Genomic DNA, 21,881 nt, shown 5'->3' on the forward strand with positions numbered 1-21,881 from the left:
ATCTTACAGTCTGCCCCGGGACTGCTTCCAGAAAATTCCTGCAGCTCCGTAAATCTAACGATGCTGCTTGGCCCGGAACAGCAGCCTTTCACCGAACAGCTCTCCACCTTCCGCTGCTACTCCGAGAAGTTCTCAGAACTCGTCTACGAGCTATCAGAGGACTTCTTGATGACCGTTCAAACGATGAATGATATGGAGCAGCTACAGAACAACGTGGTTGTCTCCAAAAACTGTAGCCTGTCTGCCTTTGCAGATTACACTTCTTGTCTTATTCATGCAAAATGCTTTCTAGAGGTCATGCAGAAAAGACTACAACACATCTACATTTGAGATGAATAGCTGCATCATTGCTGTTAACTATTTATTTTTAGTACTTTTTGTACAATGAACTTGTATATGTACTGAAGGTTCTTGATGCACTAAATATTTATTGTAAACCTATTTATTGAAGAGTAAACAATACAGACGTGACTTTAATGCTCTTGTGTTTATTGAGATTCAAAGCGATTTAAGGCATTTGATAACATTTTACACACCAACATCTGAAAACACTCATAAGAAAACACACATCTTAAGAAAATGTTCTTTTCTTAAAACAAACATCCTATAAAGGGATATGGGAAAACTGACATATGCAGATCTAATCTGCAGTAATATATTGTGTGACATGAATAGGGCAAAGAACTTCCATGGAAATGACTCAAAATCTGGGAACAGAACGTTTCTAAAACCTCACAATCTGAACCGATGCTTTTTGAGCAACCAGGAGAAACAGAATCATGGGCAAGAAACAAGAGCAACATTCAGAGGTGTCTTGTTCTTTCTTATTATTTCTAAGACAAAAAAAAAAAAACAACCAATGAATCACTTTGGGGTAAAAATAAAAAGCTTTGTAACATCATATTGGACTTCCATTTCCCACTTTTTATGTTAAAATTGTGCAGAAACGACCAGATCCAAGCGAATCCAAGTGAAATATCTAACACTTTGCCAGTGTCAATCTTTGATCGCTGCTTTGTTCACTAGCGTTTCATTTTTCACAAGCATTTCACCTCATAGAAAAGCCAAACCTCTAAAGAGAATTCACATTAAAATGTTGCAATCTAAAAAAGCTTTGAATAAAAAACAATGCCTTTGAAAAACAAATACACAACAAAAAGCCACATCTGCCTGAGGAGTCATGGGCAAATGAAAACAAAAACATCCTGCAAGGACACTTGACCTTAGGACTGACGTTCACAGATATGTTTCCATATTTTCTCTCAAGCTTTGCCATTTTAAGAAGGAATAAAATAAAACTCCTCAATATGGATTTTGTTGAGTTTCTTTGATACAAATTAGTGTAACATGTAGTTTAAATCGGCCCAGGGGATCAGTCCAGATCACACAATAACCTCATGCACTAGCATGGACCTGAGTAACCATAAAACAATAGAAAACCCTTTTTGCAGAGAAAATCATTAATCTTTAATTGTAGTTCTTTAATGCGTACTGCTTTGTACGGTCGGTTCTGCTACATACAAGGGTTTAAAATAATTTGGCTCAGTCGTGTCAGAACATGCACGTCTGTGTTTATTTGTATTTTGATCCTTAGGCAGAATGCCCTAACGGCAGAAGTTAAGAGTGGATGGATTACACTGGTGTTAACCGGTAATCTACACTCACATGAGTAATTGAGCGATGTGAAATAGTGCTGATTGATCCCCACATGGGGTCTTACTAAATACACTAAAAATAAAACCACATCTCCCATTTGCACTAGAAAAAAAAAAACCTAGAATTCCGGATTTGTCTCCTGGTAAAAAAAATGTTTTATTCTGAACAAACATTCACTCTGTGCTTCCCTTTTTAAATACGCCCTTCACACAAAGAACACCTTTCCTTCCTAAATCCATATCACTGTTCGATGTCTAAACCACAAGTACCAGCTTCAAATAAAGTATTCAGGAGATCGGTGGAAGCAGTAGTCGTTTACTGCATCATTCCCATCAGTCAGCATGCCACAAACGTAAACAAGACCAATGTAGTACTTGTAGTAGTCTTTGTTTTTAATTACCTCTCTAGGACTTTCGGGATCTTTGGAAAACACATTCCAAAAAGTCTTACAGGAAGAGTAGATGTGCTTTCTTTGACGACTGGAGTCAAAAATGTTCACCTCAGCTCTCGCGAGTCGGACTACCGGTCTGTGGGTGCGACAGCTTCGATGGCTTCTTTAGGAAGGAGGGAGGGATCGGTCAAAATGGAGGTGGTCGTACTCAGCTGACGAAGTGTACTCAGCACCACTGAAGAACAGCAAACAAATAAACCACTAGAGTCAAAAGCACATTGATAACACACCGTGACCTTTAGCAGACTCTCACACCAACAAAATAATAAATAAATTAAAAAAAACAGCTGCAAAGTAAATTCATAATTATTAAATCTGAAGTGATTCCACTAAAACATGTGAGCAGCATGTCTGCTGTTCATCATTAGGAAGACTGTGTGTTCAAGCATGTTTTACTTGCTCTTTTCTTTGGTTTCTGAAGACAACTTCCTCCTTCAGCTGAAAGTGGGGTTAATAGGTACAGTCATAAAAACAGCAGGGCACAAATCTGTGGGCAGCAAAACGTAAATGGAAAACAACAAGCAAAGAAGACTAACCGTTTCCGTAGAAAGGACACTGTTTGGGAAACCCCACTTACATGCACCTCACACTCATTTGTTCATTTGGTGTTAGAATCATACTAAGACTGTTGAACTGAGAAAAAAAATCTTCCGTTTGCAGAAACCAAACAAAATTTACTAATTAATCATTCAACAATTGCATTGACCTATCGTTAAAATATACATTGTTATTACTGATGAACAACAGTAATAAACACATAGAGGACTCTAACTGCTTGGCTCAGCAAATTAACATAATCAAACCAGACGAGATGAAGAAAAATGGCGGTGTGTTTAGCTAGCTTTGCATCCTTCTTCCAGGATGAAATGAGCATTAAAAGTGCAGAAAACCGTCATAAATCTGGCCATGTGGTAATTAGCAGCTATGCTGGGGAGAAGAGTTTCAGCAGCTTCTGATTTGTAGTCTTTAATTACAAAATTTTACAAACAATTACATCTCTAATTACCTGACAGACATAGTTGAAACACACACGATTATTTTTCATTTAAATTAAAGTATACAGCATTTGTGTGATTCAGGGGAAATATTGCCCCACTGACTTGCATCATTTTATTGGCAAAGGTAATCAAACATTTCTAGAAATCACAGAAAAAGAATGAATGAAATTCAGATATTTCTTTTTAATTCAACCGAATATTGAAAAACCAACTAATGAACAAAAATGAATTCAGTATCTGCTGCATGACCCTTTGAAGCAATCAAATGACTTACTCAACTCTCTGTGGGATTACATCACCTCTCCACCTGTCATGAGCAAACAGCTCCAGCTATCTCGGGTTTAAAGGGCGTCTTCTCCAGATGTTTCAGCTACTTCCACAGATGTTCAACAGGATACAGATCAGGGCACATAAGAGACCCCTTCTTAGCCATTCTTGGGTGTTGTTAGCTGTGTGTTTTGAGTCATTATCCTAGTGAAGGACCAGTGCCCTGCGACTGAGACCAAGCTTTCTGGCACTGAATCACTTTTGTTCAACAGCGGTGGGTGGTGCTATCTTGGAGTTCACCAAAAGTCTCTTTGGTTACGTTTGTATTATTAGCCTCTTCGGTTTATATTTACTTAAATTTATCTAGAATAGGTCTCAGTGTTGTTTCACTAGCCTGACCCCAGCTGGTAATACTATACCACATTTAGGATCGAATCACGGTATACATCACTATCTTGTCTGCGTCCAGAGAAAGACCATTTCTCATACGTGTGAATGTTGTGGCCATTTAAAAATAAAATGTGTTTATTCAAGTTTAATTTTCAATCCAGAATCAGGCTAGTTGATCAGAATTTGGTAACTGTCAGTTTTTCCACCTTTAAAGCTACAATAGAAAATCTAGCAAACAAAATAGCTCAACTTTTCTTCTTGCCTCTCAACAACTTTCTAACATAGGATAGCTATAAATATATTGTGGGGATGAAAAAAACAAATAACAAAAAACAAAAATGAAGTGGTTTTGTCGCATTTGTCTAAAAACCTCCGCCAACAACACAGCTTGGAAAGAAAGCAGCTATTGGACCATCCGGTTGTCGGTCGCGTCGAACTGCTGCACTTCCACATTTACCTGGGTCCTCCATTCATTACGTGATCATGCATTTTGCAGAACACCACTAGTGCAAGAGGTTCACAGCTCAATAATACCAGCTTAAAGCCAGCTGTATCTCCTCCTCTGGTATTATTTAGGACAAACTACCAGAGTTCCAAAAAGAAAAACACCATTACGCCGGGGATACACCGGCTGCCGAAGCGCCGGGAGGCGAAGCGCTCACGAAAATCGGCCGCTGCTCGCTACTCCTCAGTTCAGACCAGACGCTTGTTTCTCTGCTCCGGTCGAGGCGTGCCTCGTACTTTTTCTTGTGTCCTCCATTTCCTCTCTGCCTTTTCCTCTACACCCCCCTCCCCCTTGCTGTTTGTGTGTGTTTGTCCGCGTGTGTGTGAACCAGTTGTTAACAGCTGGTCTACGACTTTCTGCCTCTCTGTCCTGTTTGTTCTGGTTGAAAGACACCCAAAACCACACCCCCTTCACGTGGTCTCACACACACACACACGTTCGCTGTGTGTGTGTGTGTGTGTGTATGTGTGTGTGGTTTTTATGCAGTGTCTGTTTACGAACACATTTGACTATCGCAGAATTGTATTTTGAAATGCTTTATTTTGTTAAATTTACCGGCCTGCCTCTTATGTCTAGGTTTGACTTCCTGCCAGAATTGACGCGGTTCACCTGCGGCTCGTGAAAAAAATAGAGCAGACGCCGAAACGATCGCTGCACGGCGCGGGGCACTTCGCGGCCCATGTGGTCTATAGAATAGGATAACAAGGGCGCCGAATGAAGGCGGTCCCCGTTTCGTGACACTTCGGCGGCCGGTGTGTCCCCGGCGTTAAAAGTCACGGACAACAAAAGATGTATAGACCTAGAAAATTGACATTTATGTTTAGCACTCCCTCGTTACCTCTGACAATGCGGGTTCCGATTGCGGTGGATGTGGCCCAGGGATGATACCTGATGGGGGGGTGAGTGTTCTGTAACCGTGTTTAAGTTTAAAAGCTAGCTTGTTTTATAACTTTGCTATTGCAGCTTTAATAAGAATATGATTTAGGGAGGTTACACCATAGCTTTAGAAGCTAACTTTACCAGATGCAGCATGTATAACTGTTTCATCTACATAAAATGTCCTGGGAGATCATTAATATAAAGATATTTTCACCCCTTTAAAAAGCAGACTGTGTAAGACTGAATTCTCATGTGGTGCTGATTACAGAGCAAACCTCAGCTTATCATGTCTATAGTTACATTATTTTCCATCTTTCCTATAGGCACCATCATTTTTGTCCAGACCGGTTTCATCAGTTTGTATTAGAAAATGTACATATATACTCTAAAAAATTTGGAATTAATAACATCTACAAATAGTGAGTGAGCGAATGAGTGAGTCTGTGAAAATTTCAAAGGAAAATTGTTTCCTTTGTGCAGAAGAAATTGCTCGTTCCCTAACAAGCTACAGAGCTACTACAGAATGATGGAAATCATTTGACATCATCATTTTATCTTCAACAGCTAAACTCACTTAGTCAGGAAAAAAAAATTACATTTCTTTCACTATTCAGAAATGGGTAAAATCCCCATTACATCATGGTAACTGGGCAGATGAGTGATATTTGAAGAGTTAGAGGTCAGTATCCCTAAAGTTTCATCATGATGACTATAGATAACTGCTCACATAAAATTTCACACTGGGTAAATGTGTGGAAACACTCGAAGCACGCACGCGCACACACACACACACACATAATGTAAACAGTCTGATTCTAATCACACAGTGGTGTTTTTTATGTTTTACTTACTGGGTCTAAGAACAGGAAGAGAACAATGATTATCAAGCCACTGCAGCGTGGTCTGGTGCAGCTCAGTCCGGCTCATTGTTGACACCATCCCATTGAAAGACTCAAATAGGGGCTTGATGATGATGCTGAACTAAAGCACATTACAGTCAAGGATCATTTCACATCAGAAAATGATATTTTACACCCTGCAGAATGAAAAAAATGAAGCAACAGGCTTGATCTTGTTGTCTTCTGTCAATGGATCAGGATTTATTTGATGACCAAAGCAGATTTATTTGTTTTTGGTCTAATATTACTCATTACGAACCCCCCCCCCCCCAAAAAAAACAACTACCAAAACTGTTTTAAAACTTGATATAGTTTAGAAATAAAACATATTAATGCAAGCCTGACAAGGCATCCTAGATATGTAAATATAAAGTCCCATAGACAGATCTACCGTTGTCATTTAAACTGCCTGTGCACACAACTGGACAATGCTAGGACCAATCAGAGAAATGTGACGATTTCATAGCAACAGAGATCGATCAACAGGACAATCTGCCATACACGGTCCTTTTTAAACACAGGACCTAAGTGTCTCCATCTGTCTCAAAGAAATGCCTAAAGCCTAGTTCATACTTATCCGTCGGCAACTTTGCGCTCACACACACAACCTACTGATGGAGATGATTTGCATTTATACTCCTCCATTGGTGGGTCAGATTTGTGAAGAAATTCTCCCCAAGGACAGCAGAAGACGTAGCGCTTTTCTGGTGCATCCTGCCGTTATTGCAGTCACACCTTTAGTGTGTTTATATATTTCAGAGACTTTTTAAAACAGACAAATTTTCCTCCACCTCTTCATCCAGTCTTCACCTCTAAACTCACGTTTCTTGTAATTTCCTGACACGAATAAAAAGTCTGCTGCGTATCTTTGTATTCCTTCAGTCACGGGTGTATAAATGTTTTATAACAGACTTTTTCCGCGAGACGTTCTTCAATCTGCTTCGTGCCGGCCGCAAGACATGTTCAGCTCTCGTTTTATTTCTTTGAGGCAGAATGGCGGTGCTGTTGACAAATCATAGGCTTGCAGTATTTAGAAAGGTGGGCTCTAATCCGTCCGCCCTAGCGATGACGAATAATGGTGTTGCGTTCCTCCGTACTGATGCAGACGGAGAAGCAGAGGTGTGGACTCGAGTCAGACTTGAGTCATTATTTTAATGACTTTTGACTTGATACAATATACAGGGAGTGCAGAATTATTAGGCAAGTTGTATTTTTGAAGAATAATTTTTTTATTCAACAACAACCATGTTCTCAATGAACCCAAAAAAAAACAATATCAAAGCTGAATGTTTTTGGAAGTAGTTTTTAGTTTTAGTTATTTTAGGGGGATATCTGTGTGTGCAGGTGACTTACTGTGCATCATTATTAGGCAACTTAACAAAAAACAAATATATACCCATTTCAATTATTTATTTTTACCAGTGAAACCAATATAACATCTCCACATTCCCAAATATACATTTCTGACATTCAAAAACAATACAAAAACAAACCAGCGACCAATATAGCCACCTTTCTTTGCAAGGACACTCAAAAGCCTGCCATCCATGGATTCTGTCAGTGTTTTGATCTGTTCACCATCAACATTGCGTGCAGCAGCAACCACAGCCTCCCAGACACTGTTCAGAGAGGTGTACTGTTTTCCCTCCTTGTAAATCTCACATTTGATGATGGACCACAGGTTCTCAATGGGATTCAGATCAGGTGAACAAGGAGGCCATGTCATTAGTTTTTCTTCTTTTATACCCTTTCTTGCCAGCCACGCTGTGGAGTACTTGGACGCGTGTGATGGAGCATTGTCCTGCATGAAAATCATGTTTTTCTTGAAGGATGCAGACTTCTTCCTGTACCACTGCTTGAAGAAGGTGTCTTCCAGAAACTGGCAGTAGGACTGGGAGTTGAGCTGGACTCCATCCTCAACCCGAAAAGCCCCACAAGCTCAGCTTTGATGATACCAGCCCAAACCAGTACCCCACCTCCACCTTGCTGGCGTCTGAGTCGGACTGGAGCTCTCTGGGCTTTACCAGTCCAGCCACGGGCCCATCCATCTGGCCCATCAAGACTCACTCTCATTTCATCAGTCCATAAAACCTTAGAAACATCAGTCTTGAGATATTTCTTGGCCCAGTCTTGACGTTTCAGCTTGTGTGTCTTGTTCAGTGGTGGTCGTCTTTCAGCCTTTCTTACCTTGGCCATGTCTCTGAGTGTTGCACACCTTGTGCTTTTGGACACTCCAGTGATGTTGCAGCTCTGAAATATGGCCAAACTGGTGGCAAGTGGCATCTTGGCAGCTGCACGCTTGACTTTTCTCAGTTCATGGGCAGTTATTTTGCACCTTGGTTTGTCCACACGCTTCTTGCGACCCTGTTGACTATTTTGAATGAAACGCTTGACTGTTTGATGATCACGCTTCAGAAGCTTTGCAATGTTAAGACTGCTGCATCCCTCTGCAAGATATCTCACTATTTTTGACCTTTCTGAGCCTGTCAAGTCCTTCTTTTTACCCATTTTGCCAAAGGAAAGGAAGTTGCCTAATAACTATGCACACCTGACATAGGGTGTTGATGTCATTAGACCACACCCCTTCTCATTACAGAGATGCACATCACCTAATATGCTTGATTGGTAGTAGGCTTTTGAGCCTATACAGCTTGGAGTAAGACAACATGCATGAAGAGGATGATGTGGACAAAATACTCATTTGCCTGATAATTCTGCACTCCCTGTATAAAGACTTACGACTTGACTCGGACGTGAATTCCAATGACTTGCAATTTGAATCGACTGGCATCTGTTGACTTGATGGTGACTTGAACATATTTTAGCACAAAAGTGGCACGATATGGACAAAAATCATAAATCATTCTTCGTTCTGAGTTAGATTTACTGCTAAATGCACTTTGTTTATAATCAGTGTCAGATGCACTTTCTGCTTGTTTGAGCAAATAAATGAAGCTTTAAGCTTTAATTCTGGAATTTATTTATTATCTTTGTCATTAAATTGAAGTTGGACAGATGACTTGATTATGACTTGAAAATTAAAAGTTTAGGACTTGGACTTGACTTGGACTTCCAGATCACTGACTTTAGACTCGACTTGGACTTTGTTGTCTTTGACTTGGACTTGACTTGAGACTTGACTGGAAAGACTTGTGACTTGCAAAGCAATAACTTGGTCCCACCTCTGCGAAGAAGTATAAACTAGCCTTAAGTCTATATTATCCAAAGTTGATGCCAAAGCCGCTTCAAACGGGCGCCGTCCCCGCTTCAATGACAATAATTGAGAACCACTGGGCTAGACCGACCTGCAGAGCTTAACTTTCTGCTACTGCGATGGCTTGTCTAGATGTCTAAACTATATAAATACAACAGATGCTTAATAATTCAACCTTGCCTAAGTTTGACAGATTCCCAATGCTGTACTGTACTTAGTTTGAGAACCACAAAAAAGGACTTGTCTCAGCCCTGTTTTTATTTTAAATCCTTGGTTTTACTCAAACTTGTGTAGAACGACAGTAAAAATGGCCACGACACACTATAGTGGTGATGGGAGCATCACACGGTTTGGTAAGAGAGTTCCTCTGTCGCAAAGGAAAAAAGCAGCAACTGCTCACAACACTTTAAGAAGAAATGTTGTGGATTTCCTCTGAATGAATTAAAAAAAAGAAACACTGATTATCTGACCCAGCTATCTGAGCTTCAGAAAATATTTCCCCATAGCAGAAGGCTGCTGTGGCCACAGAATTACTGGTGACAGACAAACTTAGTCATTTGTGCGGTGACTCAGTGAGAATTGATGATGTCTTAAACAGAAGGTACAAGCCCTAGACTCAGTAACTTGATAAACAGATCATTTTACGTTTCCATCACATAATAATCAGCAGCTGAGTTAAATATTTATCAAAGAACGGTTTATTAAACAGCTTGTCTCATTGAAGGATACGATCCAGAACTTCCAGTTCTGCAGAGTGCGTGTCTTCACGTATTCGTCGAACTTCTCTTGCATGTAGTCCAAACGACTCCGCCTCATGTGCACACCTGTCGCAGGTAGCTGCTCCTGACATAAGCTGTGGTTAACCAGACAGGGAAACAGAAGGAGAGGCCAGGCCATTTGTTACCTTATCTGGCCAACTTAGTGCAGAGGGTAATACTTTAGGCTTCACTTCTAAGCAGCCAGAATTTCCTTGTAGTCGCGTGAAGAGCCTTTTATGACTAAATGATGTGTTTAGTGGATTAGTATTAAAAGAAAAAAATCACTGCAAAAATAGTGAGGCACTAGCTTGAAATTATTTATCCAAAAATAAAAACTGAACGACATCCAGAAAGCTTGAAGAACTGTGGTTCACGTGTTTAATCAATACATTTGCAGTGGTCTTTGGTAGGAAGGAATGAGTGCCTTGTAAGTTGTGCTCAGGGCAACAAAAGCCCAGAATCGCTTGGATCAGCACCAACAAGTTGTTGCAAAGATCATTTGCTGATATCTGAATATCTCACCTCAGATTGGATAACAGCAACGCAACTCTACCAATGACTTGCAACGTGGATGTTTCATCTCCACAAATAACTCAAGCCTGGAGGAGCTTCTACTGTGTGGTGGTGTTGCTAATGCTAACGGTTAGCTTCTACTAGTCGAGACGTTCTCTGTTGTTTTCTGGACACTAAGAAAATAGGTGTAGGAGACTATTTTCAAGTTCAGCCTGCATAAAAAACTCAAGAGTGACTGATTATAATAAAAAATAATCATAATTTTTTTTTCTTCAGTGTTCCACATCTTTAAAGGTGGGGTCTGAGATTCTTTTCTGGAGTATGTTTTGCCCTATTGCCTAAAATGCTTTTCACATTCTGATGGCAACACTGAAACTAAATGTTTGTTAAAAAAAAAATTGAATTTTAATCGCCTCTGAAATATACAGTCCTGGAAAAACCTCAGCAAATCATTGTGAATGTTTGCTTTTGAACAGAGCTACGCGTGATGCTCCTACTTTATAGATGCGCTGAGCTCCTCTATCTCCTCTCGCAGTCTCCTGACCTCCTCCTGCATCTGCTGCCTCTCCTGCTGCAGCTTACCAATGTGCTCCACCGTCTTCTGCAGGGTGACCGCGTTAGTAATCTGAGGGGGAAAAAAGTCAAGAAACACGTTGGCTAATTTCATTTTGGAGTGCGTGCTGCCCAACTCCAGTAGCAGGGACTCACATTAGACTGTGACTTGAGAGTGGGAACCAAAGTGCAGAGTGTCTTGAAGCCGATGTTGATGTTTGATCGTCTCTTTTGTTCAGCAGATACGTGGGGTGTCCTCCGGCTCTGTTGCATAACACCAATGAAAATTTCTGCGTTTGTTCTGAGTGCATCTTTGTTGGGATTCAACATGGAGAGTGGAGTTGAATTTTCCGTCTGAACTTGGATCTGTAACCGAGGAACAAACCTGCTTGTACTCATTCTTTATCAGAACTGAGCAGCTGCTGATGATTGACTGAGGACTGGGAACTTGATCTAACCCGTGAGGGGACCCTTGACTGGACCCCGGATTACTGTGAACTAAAAAAAAACAACAAAAAGAAACACAAGGTTTTACTGAAGTAGCAAGCTTTAAATCTTGAGATGTTTTCATCTTAGAAATAAATCTCACCGCCACCGGCGGTCTCCTTCTGATTGTTTTGACAAGTAGAAAATGACTTTTCACTTGTGGCGATAGACTGAGGAGACTTTGGTGTAGGAGACAACATCTGAAACCCAGACGCCTGAATAAAAAAAAAACAATAATAATAAATTAAGTTATCCGTGGGCTTTACTTTGTAGCTAATAATCTTAAAAGATGCGATTTATAGCTGACTTTCAAAATAAAATGAAATCATACCGCTCCAAGCTGGGAGGGGGTAATGACCACTCCAGTGGGGGCTGGGGATGAAACGATCACAGCACCTGGATGACCTGAGAACGGGGCTGAGAACATTTGTGTGCATTCATATATACATTTAAAATAATTATAACAGATAACTTATTAGCTTGGTTTTAGAATAATTTAAGAAGTTGATCTTGCAAAAATATTCTAAAACAAATAATCACAATTCCTAAGTCTTTATAATTAATCTGACATGAATTTTTAAAGATTTTAGTAAATTATTTAAAGAACCAAAGACACTAGACTGTCCATCCATCCTGCCGTTCATTTTCGGTCGCTTATCCAGGGGGCATTCAACCCTTTTCCGACTAACGACCATGGTCTTAGGACACTTGAGACACTACAATTTACTATATTCATCAAAACCTCAGCATTTTACTTAAAGAAGTCCTTCACACATTTCTAATACATTTGCAGGGGTCATTAGTAGGAATGAATGCCCTGTAAGTCATATCTGGGGGCGAAAAAACTCCAGTGCACCTGTTTCAGCATGGAGAATTCAGCCAAAGGAGAAAGTAGTTTCAGACGACGGGATTTGGAGTCTTATTTCCTGATATTTGGACATCTCGCCTCTGATTGACTAGCAGCAACGTGACTCCACCACTGGCTCCAGTTGCTTTGCCAGTTGATGTTTCATCTACACTAATAACTCAAGCCTGACGGAGTTCTGCTGTGTGGCAGAGTTGCTAATGCTAATGGTTATCTTTACTGGTCAAGATGTTCTCTGCTGTCATGAGTCAAGATGGGTGAGTCCATACATGTTAAGTGACGGTGTGACGTAGATCTGTCAGGCTTTTCACATCCTAGAGTTTATCCATCTATTTTCTATCAGAAGCTAATGCAGGAGATAGGTCTAGGACACAATTTTCATGTTACGTTCACGTGTTAAAGTCAGAGCGACTGATGATTTTCAAAAATTATAGGTAAAAAATGGTTTCTCAGTGAATCACCTCTTTAAAATCTTCAAGCAGATCAAAATAGTTATGGTGACAAAGAATACAATCAATACATAAGAAAACAACCACACAAACCTGGAAAGAGGAGGTGGGAAGAGAGGGCTGGGGCAATCCGTTGCACCGGACGGACTTTGCTGGAGTTTCCCTGAAAAGAGCGAGGCATGGCGAAGACTTTAGGCTGCTGGACGTGAGTGGCGGGAAGCTGGGCCCGAGGCTTGACCTTAGACGAAGAAGCGGAGATGTTGCTGAAGGTGGTAGTCTTAACACTGGGTGTGACGGTAGAAGGGGAGGTGTGTGTAACCACAGAGGTAGGGATGGTCTCATCCAACACGCTCAGAGGGGAAGGAACCATGGGTCCTGCTGGGGTCAAAGTCTGACTTGGAAGGCACTGCGCCGGAGGATCTTGGGACAAAGGCCGGGAGACAGAGGAAGCTACTGGTGGATCGCTGGACGTCACCTGTCCACCAAACAGGGGCATGTAGTTTGGTACGTATGCAGATTTGCCACCAGCATCTGTCTGACTGGCCTGGCTGTCCATTGGAGAACGGGGGGGCAGGGGGCTGGTAGGGGTTATTTGGCTGCCTGAGAGCTGAAGGGAGGACATTAACGGTGTCTGGTGAGAGGTCAGAAAGGGGGAAAAAAACCCTCATCATTTTCTAATGATGCAATATCATAAACATGAAACGGCTCCATTCAATGCATGTTAGTTAGAAAGTCCATGTGGCTCTAGTTAAGTTTACCACAGTAATCAGTCTGCCTCTGGCTGAGGCAGATTTATTCATTTATTTCATTAGTGGTTAATTATGTTTACTTGGAATGTTAGCCTAATGCAAGCTAATTATACAGCTTGTTTTGTCAAGCAAATCCCTCCATAAACTGCAGCTTCTCCAGAATGCTGCAGCACGTGTCATCACTAGGACTCCCATCCTCTCATCACATCACCCCCATCCTGCAACAACTTCATCGGCTCCCCATTAAACAGAGAATCAGTTTTCAAAATTCTGCTCACCGCATTCAAAGCTCTCCATAACCTGGCTCCATCCTACATTTCTGATCTCATTCACATCACCGCTCCTGTCCGCGCTCTTCGTTCCTCTACTGCTCCTCACGCTCGCCTTGCCACCATGGGGAGTAGAGCATTCAGCCGCTCTGCTCACCACCTCTGGAATTCTCTTCTCCCTGATCTACGCACCACTCACTCTCTCGCACTTTTTAAATCAAAACTCAAAACCCACCTCTTCACACAGGCTTTTACCACACAGTTTTAATACATTGTGTTAAATTTGAGCATCCTAGTGTTTTACATATTTCTGTACTGTTCATCTTGTTTTATTATTTTTCCCCATTGTTGTAAAGTGTCCTTGGGTGTCATGAAAGGCGCGATTAAATAAAATGAATTATTATTATTAGTATTAGTATTATTATTGTTGTTTTCCTTGTTGTGGTTCTAGTTCCGAGGAATTATAATGCATCTACATTAGGACAGAAGGAGGGTAGAGGTTATCTGTGTGTGTAAATATATAAACTAAATCCTCCCGACACAAACGGTAATATTGGAGTGTGTTAGGGGTTGAGCTCTGGCTCGGTGTTTACCTGCGTCTGAGAGCTGCTGCTGGGTTGAGGGGTGACAGATGATGCAGTGGGGGGAACAGAGGGGAAGACAGGCTGACGGAGGCTGTGAAATAAGTCTGGAACAAGAGTCTCTATGTTAGCTGGAGGTTAGTAAAACCACACTACGTCTTCTTATGTTAGGCTAAGCCGACTGCTAAAGCAGCGTTACTAAAACAAGGGTTCTCCTATAGAGTGTGTTCCATTAGTTAGTGTACAGCAGCGGCTTTTGTCTTATTGCTACCTTGTAGAGGGTCAAAGGAGTCCATGAAGTCAAGGTTGGGTTGTAAGGGGATGAGTCCTGGTTGGATCATGTCTGCATTCCCTGCATGAGCTGTGGAAGGTGAAGGCAGACGCCAGGTGAACATGACGATATTTCACAGACACATTTATGAAAATGTGTTGGGTGATGATGACATTTCTCACCGATTTCCCTTGGGTTGGGCCAGGCTATGGGCTGGTGTGAGGCCAGCGTGGAGAACAAGGTGTCAGAGAACTCTGACATCAGAACGTCCATGTCAAAGAGCGGGTCCATCTCCATGGGGGCAGGCATTTCATTATGCTTGCGAGACGCTCGCCGTACAGCAAGCTCTTCATCCTGGTAAAAGGAAGCACGGACCATGTCTGGAGATACTTCCCCAAACAGTGACAACTGCTCCTCTGGACCCTTTAAATTTTTAGAATGCAACCATCGAGGCAGTTAATATCACACAAGCATGCAGTGGGATGCACAACTAACACAAGTATGCAATTCATGCAATATACTTGCAAAAACATTTCCTCTTTAACTCCTTTACTGCTATTCACGACAAACGTCGTCATTTTAAATCCAATCGCTCGCAGCCGTTGACGGCAAAAGTGGTCAATAGCATTTTCAAGGTGCGGGCGTCAGAACGAGCCCCCACACCAAGAGAATTAACATCACGTCTCTAAAGCCGACCTTCATCCACGTATGTCACACGTCACGTGATCAAGAAGCAGAAGATCCATGAGTTAGGAGATCGTTTTGGGCTGCTGCTGTCAAAAAAGCGAGGCGCGAACCAGAAAAGCTTCTGCCGCTCACAATTCGACAACGGATTATGAAAGAACAGATAACGCTAGAAACGCGCTGATTCTGCCTGAAGTAAGAAGTGTCTACTCTTTATTTTGGTAGTTTGGGCGTCTACATCATCATAGAGCACAATGTTCTGTGACTCTTCATAAAACAGTAAAAACGTTCAAAAACGCTAGCAGCCAGGGGCTTACTGATCAGGAAACGGCTGGCAATGAATGAGTCAATAGCCAGTGCTGTGCAAGAGCTTTAGGCACTTTAGAAACAACAGTCTGCTTCCTGCAGAGTTCTGATGACGTCCGCCAAAAGATAATTACCTGGTATTGTCTACTTTTCTTCAAGTGCCAAAAACTGTTGCACAACACTGTGTTTGTGTTGGTAAATGACTAGCTAAATGAAGAGTATAAGCTGTCAAACCCACAGGTATGTATATTCATAGTATCTTATGAAGTACACACATTGATCATGTTATATCAGAGTTTTTTAGGTGAACTAATCAGGATGCAAGTTTGCCTACCTTCAGTAAGCTTGAGAGGTCGTCGTCTTTGTGCTTCTGTAGCTATAAATGAATGTGAACCACATTCGAAAACAAGGTTTTATCATTAAAATTAAAATAATAATAGTACGGATGCAGAATAAAGTGTTATGGTGCATTTAAACAGAAAATAATACCCTCTTTTTAAAATATGTTCTCCACTTGTGGTACTCTCTTATAACTATTTCAATTCTTCTTTTCCAACATTTTCCATCTGTTGCAACAACCTGCAGAAGAAAGGCAGAAACAGGAACTAAACGGAAATGTGAAACGCACAGAAAGCACGAAAAAAATTTATAAACTAACCAAACAAGTAATAAGAAGAAACTGCATAAGAACATTTTTATGTACGGTTTTCTTTACCTCAGCAGGACGATTGACATCCGAGTCCATGTTTCCATCCAGGGGGGTTACAAAGTGACAAACAGGATTTTCCCTTTTCTCCACATCTGGGAAACAAAAATAAAGATTGAATCCCAATTTGAAAACTTTTCTGAATAAATACCATCTTGCAGCTGGACTTAAATTACTTCACTCGTCATTAAATACTGAGCAGTTTAGCCACATTAAAACCAAGTACAAGGTAACGTGGAGCTCTTACACTGCATGTACCAGGCTCTCCAAATGGCATTGTTCAGACGGATCTTGTCTCGCCACAGCAGCTTTAAACCTTTAAAGTTCTTCCACTTTGGAGAAACTAACTTCCCACTGGAAAAGGAGAAAAAAAAGCAAAAGGAAAGTGACAAGAAAGGTAAAACATCCAAAATATCAACATGTGGATGATGTCCAGTTCATTCTGTCAGTTTCACATTCTCACAAATGTGTGTCACATCATGAGATCAGATGTTTCATTGGTTAATTTGTTAAAGATTTGAGTTAAAACCTGTGAATTTGATAAGAACACAAAAGCCTTGCAGCTCACAAGACTAATATTTGCTCTTTTTACCACAAAACCAGCATCACTCTCACCAAGAGGCACATTTTGCTGATAGTGGGTCACATATCTGCTAACAGATTATTTTAATGGCCTAAATTTGGCTCAATGCCCACCAGGAGGAGATAAACGGGTCAAAATACAAATAAACTTCCTGTGTAATATCTGGAACTGTTAAAACAAACTACATTTGCACTTTCTTTTCCAAAGGTGATTGGTTTGTGTTCACAGGATCATGCAAGTGAAACAGTATCCTGACAATCCAGGTCATCGGAGTGTGTGCGTGTGTGTCCCGGTTTGGTTACAGAATGACAATAGCAAGCTGCGTGAGTGTCGGAGAAAATAGCATTCCTGTTCTTTACTGAGGATTAACGCTAAAAACTGTAACAAACAAACAAACTCGAGATCATTTTTGTAAGATGAACGATGACAACAAAAATAAGCAACTGGTCTATTCCTGTGAGTGAGAAGTTTAGTCCGAGGGAATCCTTCTACCAGCTGGCACCAAGACTGCAACTGTAAATAGAAAACCAGGAGTAACATGAGCCGTACAATTAATATCTTACTACCATCAGCTGAATTTCTATTAACATTTATGTAAAATGCTTTTGCACATGTAAATAATAACCCTGGTTTCACATGGTGAGGCAATGTCAATTATGTGGTTTCAGTGCATTTTGAAAGAAAAAAATTTGAAATAAGATTTCTGGTATTTTGTTAATTAAAAAGTACAAGGATGAATGTTACTGTCACAAGCATTTATCAAATAATAATTATTAAAATTGCTTATGACTGACCTACTAATACAAATTAATTTTGGACCCTAGAGTAGAGGTCGACCGATATTGGTTTTTCTATTGCCGATACCGATATGTAGGAGACATGATCAAACGATGACCGATGGGTCCTGCCAATTTTTATGGTCTGATTTTCATGGCCGATATTCAGGTGTTTTCCATCCTATTTTCATGCTTAAATGTCACTAACGACACCAGTTGATGCACAAAATGTCAGAAGCTGAATCAGTTTTTGAACTCTGAATTTAACTAACAAACCTCAACTTGTGCACTTTTCAGTGTTAAAGTCAGACACCTAAATAAAGTTAAATTGGAGTATTTATTATGCAGATGTTATTGGTGAATGTAAAATATATTTAAATTAAATTCTGCAACAGCACCAGGCTGCCTGAGGTTGTGCTTGACTTTAGATCGGCCATTGCCGACGGTACATGTCGGTCTACCCCTACTCGAGTGTGTTGGATAATTCAAGAAATAACAAAGACTGATCTGAAACATGTGTATAAGTATTATTTCAACATTGTCCATGGCTGAATTATCAACTTATGCAGAGAAAAAATGTTATTAAAAATACTGAGTGTTTGAGGATGAAGAAAACTTAAAAACTGCTTTTTAAATCATACATTTTTATAGATTTCCCCCTCAAATGATTTCAAGCTTCCTCAACTCAACTCAGCCTTTATTTATAAAGCACTTTACAGGCATGAGCATGCCACCAAGGTGCTGTACAACAAAAGAATAAAACAATAAAACATATAGCGCTACAGACATAATTAAAACCACAAATAAGAATTACGAAATATAAAACATTAACAATTGCTAACCCACAGAATTAAAAGCCAGATCATAAAAGTAGGACTTCAGCCTCATTTTAAAAACTGCTACTGATGGAGAGCCCCTAATAGTTAGGGGCAGTGCGTTCCACAGTTTCGGACCTGCAACAGAGAACACGCCCTGTCCCCTCCCAACTTCAACCTAGCCTTAGGAGCAACAAGCAGCAGCTGGTTCTCAGAGCGGAGTGACCGGCCCGGAACATATGGCTGCAGCAACTCCGTCAAATAGGCTGGAGCCACACCATTCAGCGCCTTAAACACCATTAAAAGAAGTTTAAAACAAATTCTAAAATCAACAGGCAACCAGTGGAGAGCAGCCAAAATTGGTGTCACGTGTTCATGCTTCCTTTTGTTGTCCAAGAGTCTTGCTGCAGCATTCTGGACAAGCTGCAGCCGGTTTACAGTACCCAAATAAAACGGAATTACAATAGTCGAGTCGTGAGATAATAAAAGCATGAACAACAGTCTCAAGGCCACGTCTAGATAAAAACGGCTTTACTTCAGCCAAACGTCTTAAATGATAAAATGAAGAGGATACTACAGTACCCACATGAGCATCCATGCAGAATGCACTGTCCATCTTCAAGCCAAGACTGACTGCTGAAACACCCAAATAGGAGTTCAGTTCACGCAGTCTACGTTTGAAAAATCAACATGTCCACTCGGACCAAACAACAGTGCCTCTGTTTTTTTCCCATTGAGACACAGGAAGTTTTCTGCCAACCATATCTTTATTTCTGCCAGACAATCCAAAAAAATGTTTTATCGTGTGATCACCGGCGCCATGTAGAGGCAAGTACAATTGGCAGTCGTCAGCATAGAGATGGAATCCAATTCCAAACTTTCGTAAAATGTCACCCAATGGGAGAATATAAAATGAAAACAGCAAGTGTCCCAGTATTGAACCCTGCGGTATCCCCCATGGCAGATGTGAGAAGCCCGATGAGAAACCACCCATCCTCACACAAACCATCCTGTCATGTAAACATGATCTAAACCAATTTAGGGCTTGCCCAGAAATTCCCACATAATGTTCAAGGCGATGGAGCAACACTTCCTGGTCTACGGTATCGAAAGCTGCTGTAAGATCCAATAGGACCAGCAGCACTGGACTGCCACCATCTGTTGCTAAAAGAATGTTAATGACCTTTATAAGGGCAGTCTTGGTACAATGCAACATGTTAAAACCTGATTGGAGGGTCTCTAAAATATCAACGTCCTTAAAGAAGTCCAGGAGTTGAGTATAGACACATTTTTCAAGCTTCTTACCCAAAAAAGGGAGCTTGGAGATTGGCCTATAATTCACTGGTAAGGAAGCATCCAATCCAGTTTTTTTAAAAGTGGGTGAATAACGTTTTTTTAATCCATCGGTACAAAACCAAAAGCCAAACTGTTATTGATTATGTGCAAAATCAGTGGTGCAACTGTTTGAAAAACTTAAAAACTGCTTTTGAAATCATACATTTTCTTGCACTAATTTTTAAAATTAATACAAAAGCTGATTACTCAGACAGCTGATGTAAAAACGAGTCATTATTACCAAACTATTGTTAATTTAGCTAATTTTCTCACTCCTCTACGTCAATACGAGACTCCAAAAAGCTCAGCAATAACATTACACATCATATCATGACAGATGTCATCGTGTTGCCTTTAATTTGTAACAAGATATAAAAAACGTAGCCTATAAGCTCATTTTGGCTCAATAATGCTACTCAACTGATCCTATTGGTCTTACAATGTCCACTCTCAAATAAAATACCAACACAAGTCTAATTAGATTTGTTTAAAACATTAAATACATTTTAATTTATATCTTTTTTGGTTTAGACAAAGTTACTGCGCATCAATTAGTCCTCATGCTAACAATTATTGCACAACTTAATATAGTTGGGTGTAAAACGTGTGAAAGGAGGTGTTTACTTCGCAGACTACTTTCATTTTTGCTGATACTTGCAAACTTCTTCAGATGACTGGTCCAACAGGAAATGACATGAATATTAGACTCGTGAGTGTGACTGGATACCACACTGGGCTAAAGTAAAAGTGCCCATGTGACAGGTGAGTGTAGCAGCTTACCTGTAGGCGAGGGTCATGCATTCAAAGAGTTTAGTCAGGGACGCGTCGATAGAGAGGTGCGACATGCTCGCCTTGCCAAAATGATACGTCTGGCAGGTCTGTTTGTTCACAGTGTCGAAGTCGTAGCCCTTCTTCGGGGGGTGCTCGCAGTGAGGCGACGACACCATAAAGTGTCCGCTGTGGATGATCTGGGACTCCAGTCCGTCCGCCCTCCGTAGCCCCAGCAGCTGGCTCTCCTCCGTGTCCGAGTCATCATCCTGCTCCTGCTTTACGTTGACCGCCGGCCGAAGGTCCGCCTGCCGCTGATACATCTCCCTGCTAGCCGTATCGGTGCAAACAAATAGCTAACGTTAGCCAGCGAGCTAGGACAATAACACCGTCCCTTTCATGAAGCTGGCCAGTGGCGCCGCGTTCGAGTCCGGTTTTTAAAGTTGCCCAACTCCGTGCCATGTATGCGGAGTTGTCACTTAATCCATAATCCAGCCGGCTCCAGGTCATTCAGCGGCCCGTGTAAACTTATGAGCTTTGTTTAGGTAGTTGACGTAGCTGTAAACCAGCTGACAAAAAGCTGTTCCTCTCTGTGGAACAGGAAGTTCCTTTGTTTCAGCGTTTCTGATTGGTTAGTTATAGCCACGCCCACAACATGATGCCCAAAATAAACAGAAGCGGCACAAGACAAGACAGTCTTCTCTTATAGCTATTATTCTCCAAGCCAAATACACAGTGAAATCTCTGGTAAACAAAAACAAGTATTATTTTAGGTGTTATTGCTTTCCAAAGTCCCTTAGATTTTGAATATCTTGCCAACAGTAATTATGAAGTTGGCTGATTTTAGAGCTTTTATTCTCAATGATAGTTTTTATTTTAAAAGCCAGAAGTTGTGTCTGCATAATGCATATCCAGTGCCAAGACGGAAACAGTTACATTATTGATAAAACAGTTTGAATGCTCTGCCCCTGGATAAATTCATTGATTTGATGTTTTTACGTGACAGCTGAATTTACCATACTGAACATAATGTAACAAAAACAGAATTTTATCCAGTCAGGACTGGATGTCAATGACTGATGTAGAGAGTTGAAAATAGCTTTCTAGTAAAATCTGGTATCAGAAATAAGATGGGGAAAACTGTTATGATTGTATG

The 21,881-nt window shown here is 40.8% G+C and overlaps 1 protein-coding gene across 6 annotated transcripts; it reads right to left on the reverse strand.

Annotated features, from left to right (window-relative positions):
* Positions 1-468: 468 nt before the first annotated feature.
* mlxip (MLX interacting protein) lies at positions 469-21,332 on the reverse strand. 6 transcript variants are annotated; one of them, XM_015972675.3, is made up of 18 exons: positions 20,738-21,332; positions 16,696-16,802; positions 16,458-16,543; positions 16,232-16,321; positions 16,077-16,118; positions 14,935-15,175; positions 14,753-14,842; positions 14,494-14,588; positions 13,205-13,513; positions 12,976-13,120; positions 11,900-11,985; positions 11,672-11,783; positions 11,468-11,580; positions 11,239-11,346; positions 11,028-11,155; positions 9,989-10,112; positions 5,998-6,127; positions 469-2,282 (listed from the first exon to the last, which is right to left on the reverse strand). In XM_015972675.3, the coding sequence occupies exons 1-18, from the start codon at positions 21,046-21,048 to the stop codon at positions 2,176-2,178; spliced, it is 2,424 nt and encodes an 807-aa protein (XP_015828161.3). In that variant the 5' UTR covers positions 21,049-21,332; the 3' UTR covers positions 469-2,175. The 6 variants fall into 6 exon arrangements, with proteins under 6 accessions (XP_015828161.3, XP_015828160.3, XP_015828162.3 ...); XM_015972674.3 differs by having other exon boundaries at positions 12,976-13,513; positions 14,935-15,106; XM_015972676.3 differs by lacking the exon at positions 13,205-13,513.
* Between the last annotated feature and the right edge of the window lie 549 nt (positions 21,333-21,881).

This window comes from Nothobranchius furzeri, chromosome 17, assembly GCF_043380555.1.
Source record: "Nothobranchius furzeri strain GRZ-AD chromosome 17, NfurGRZ-RIMD1, whole genome shotgun sequence".
Lineage (NCBI taxonomy): Eukaryota > Metazoa > Chordata > Actinopteri > Cyprinodontiformes > Nothobranchiidae > Nothobranchius > Nothobranchius furzeri.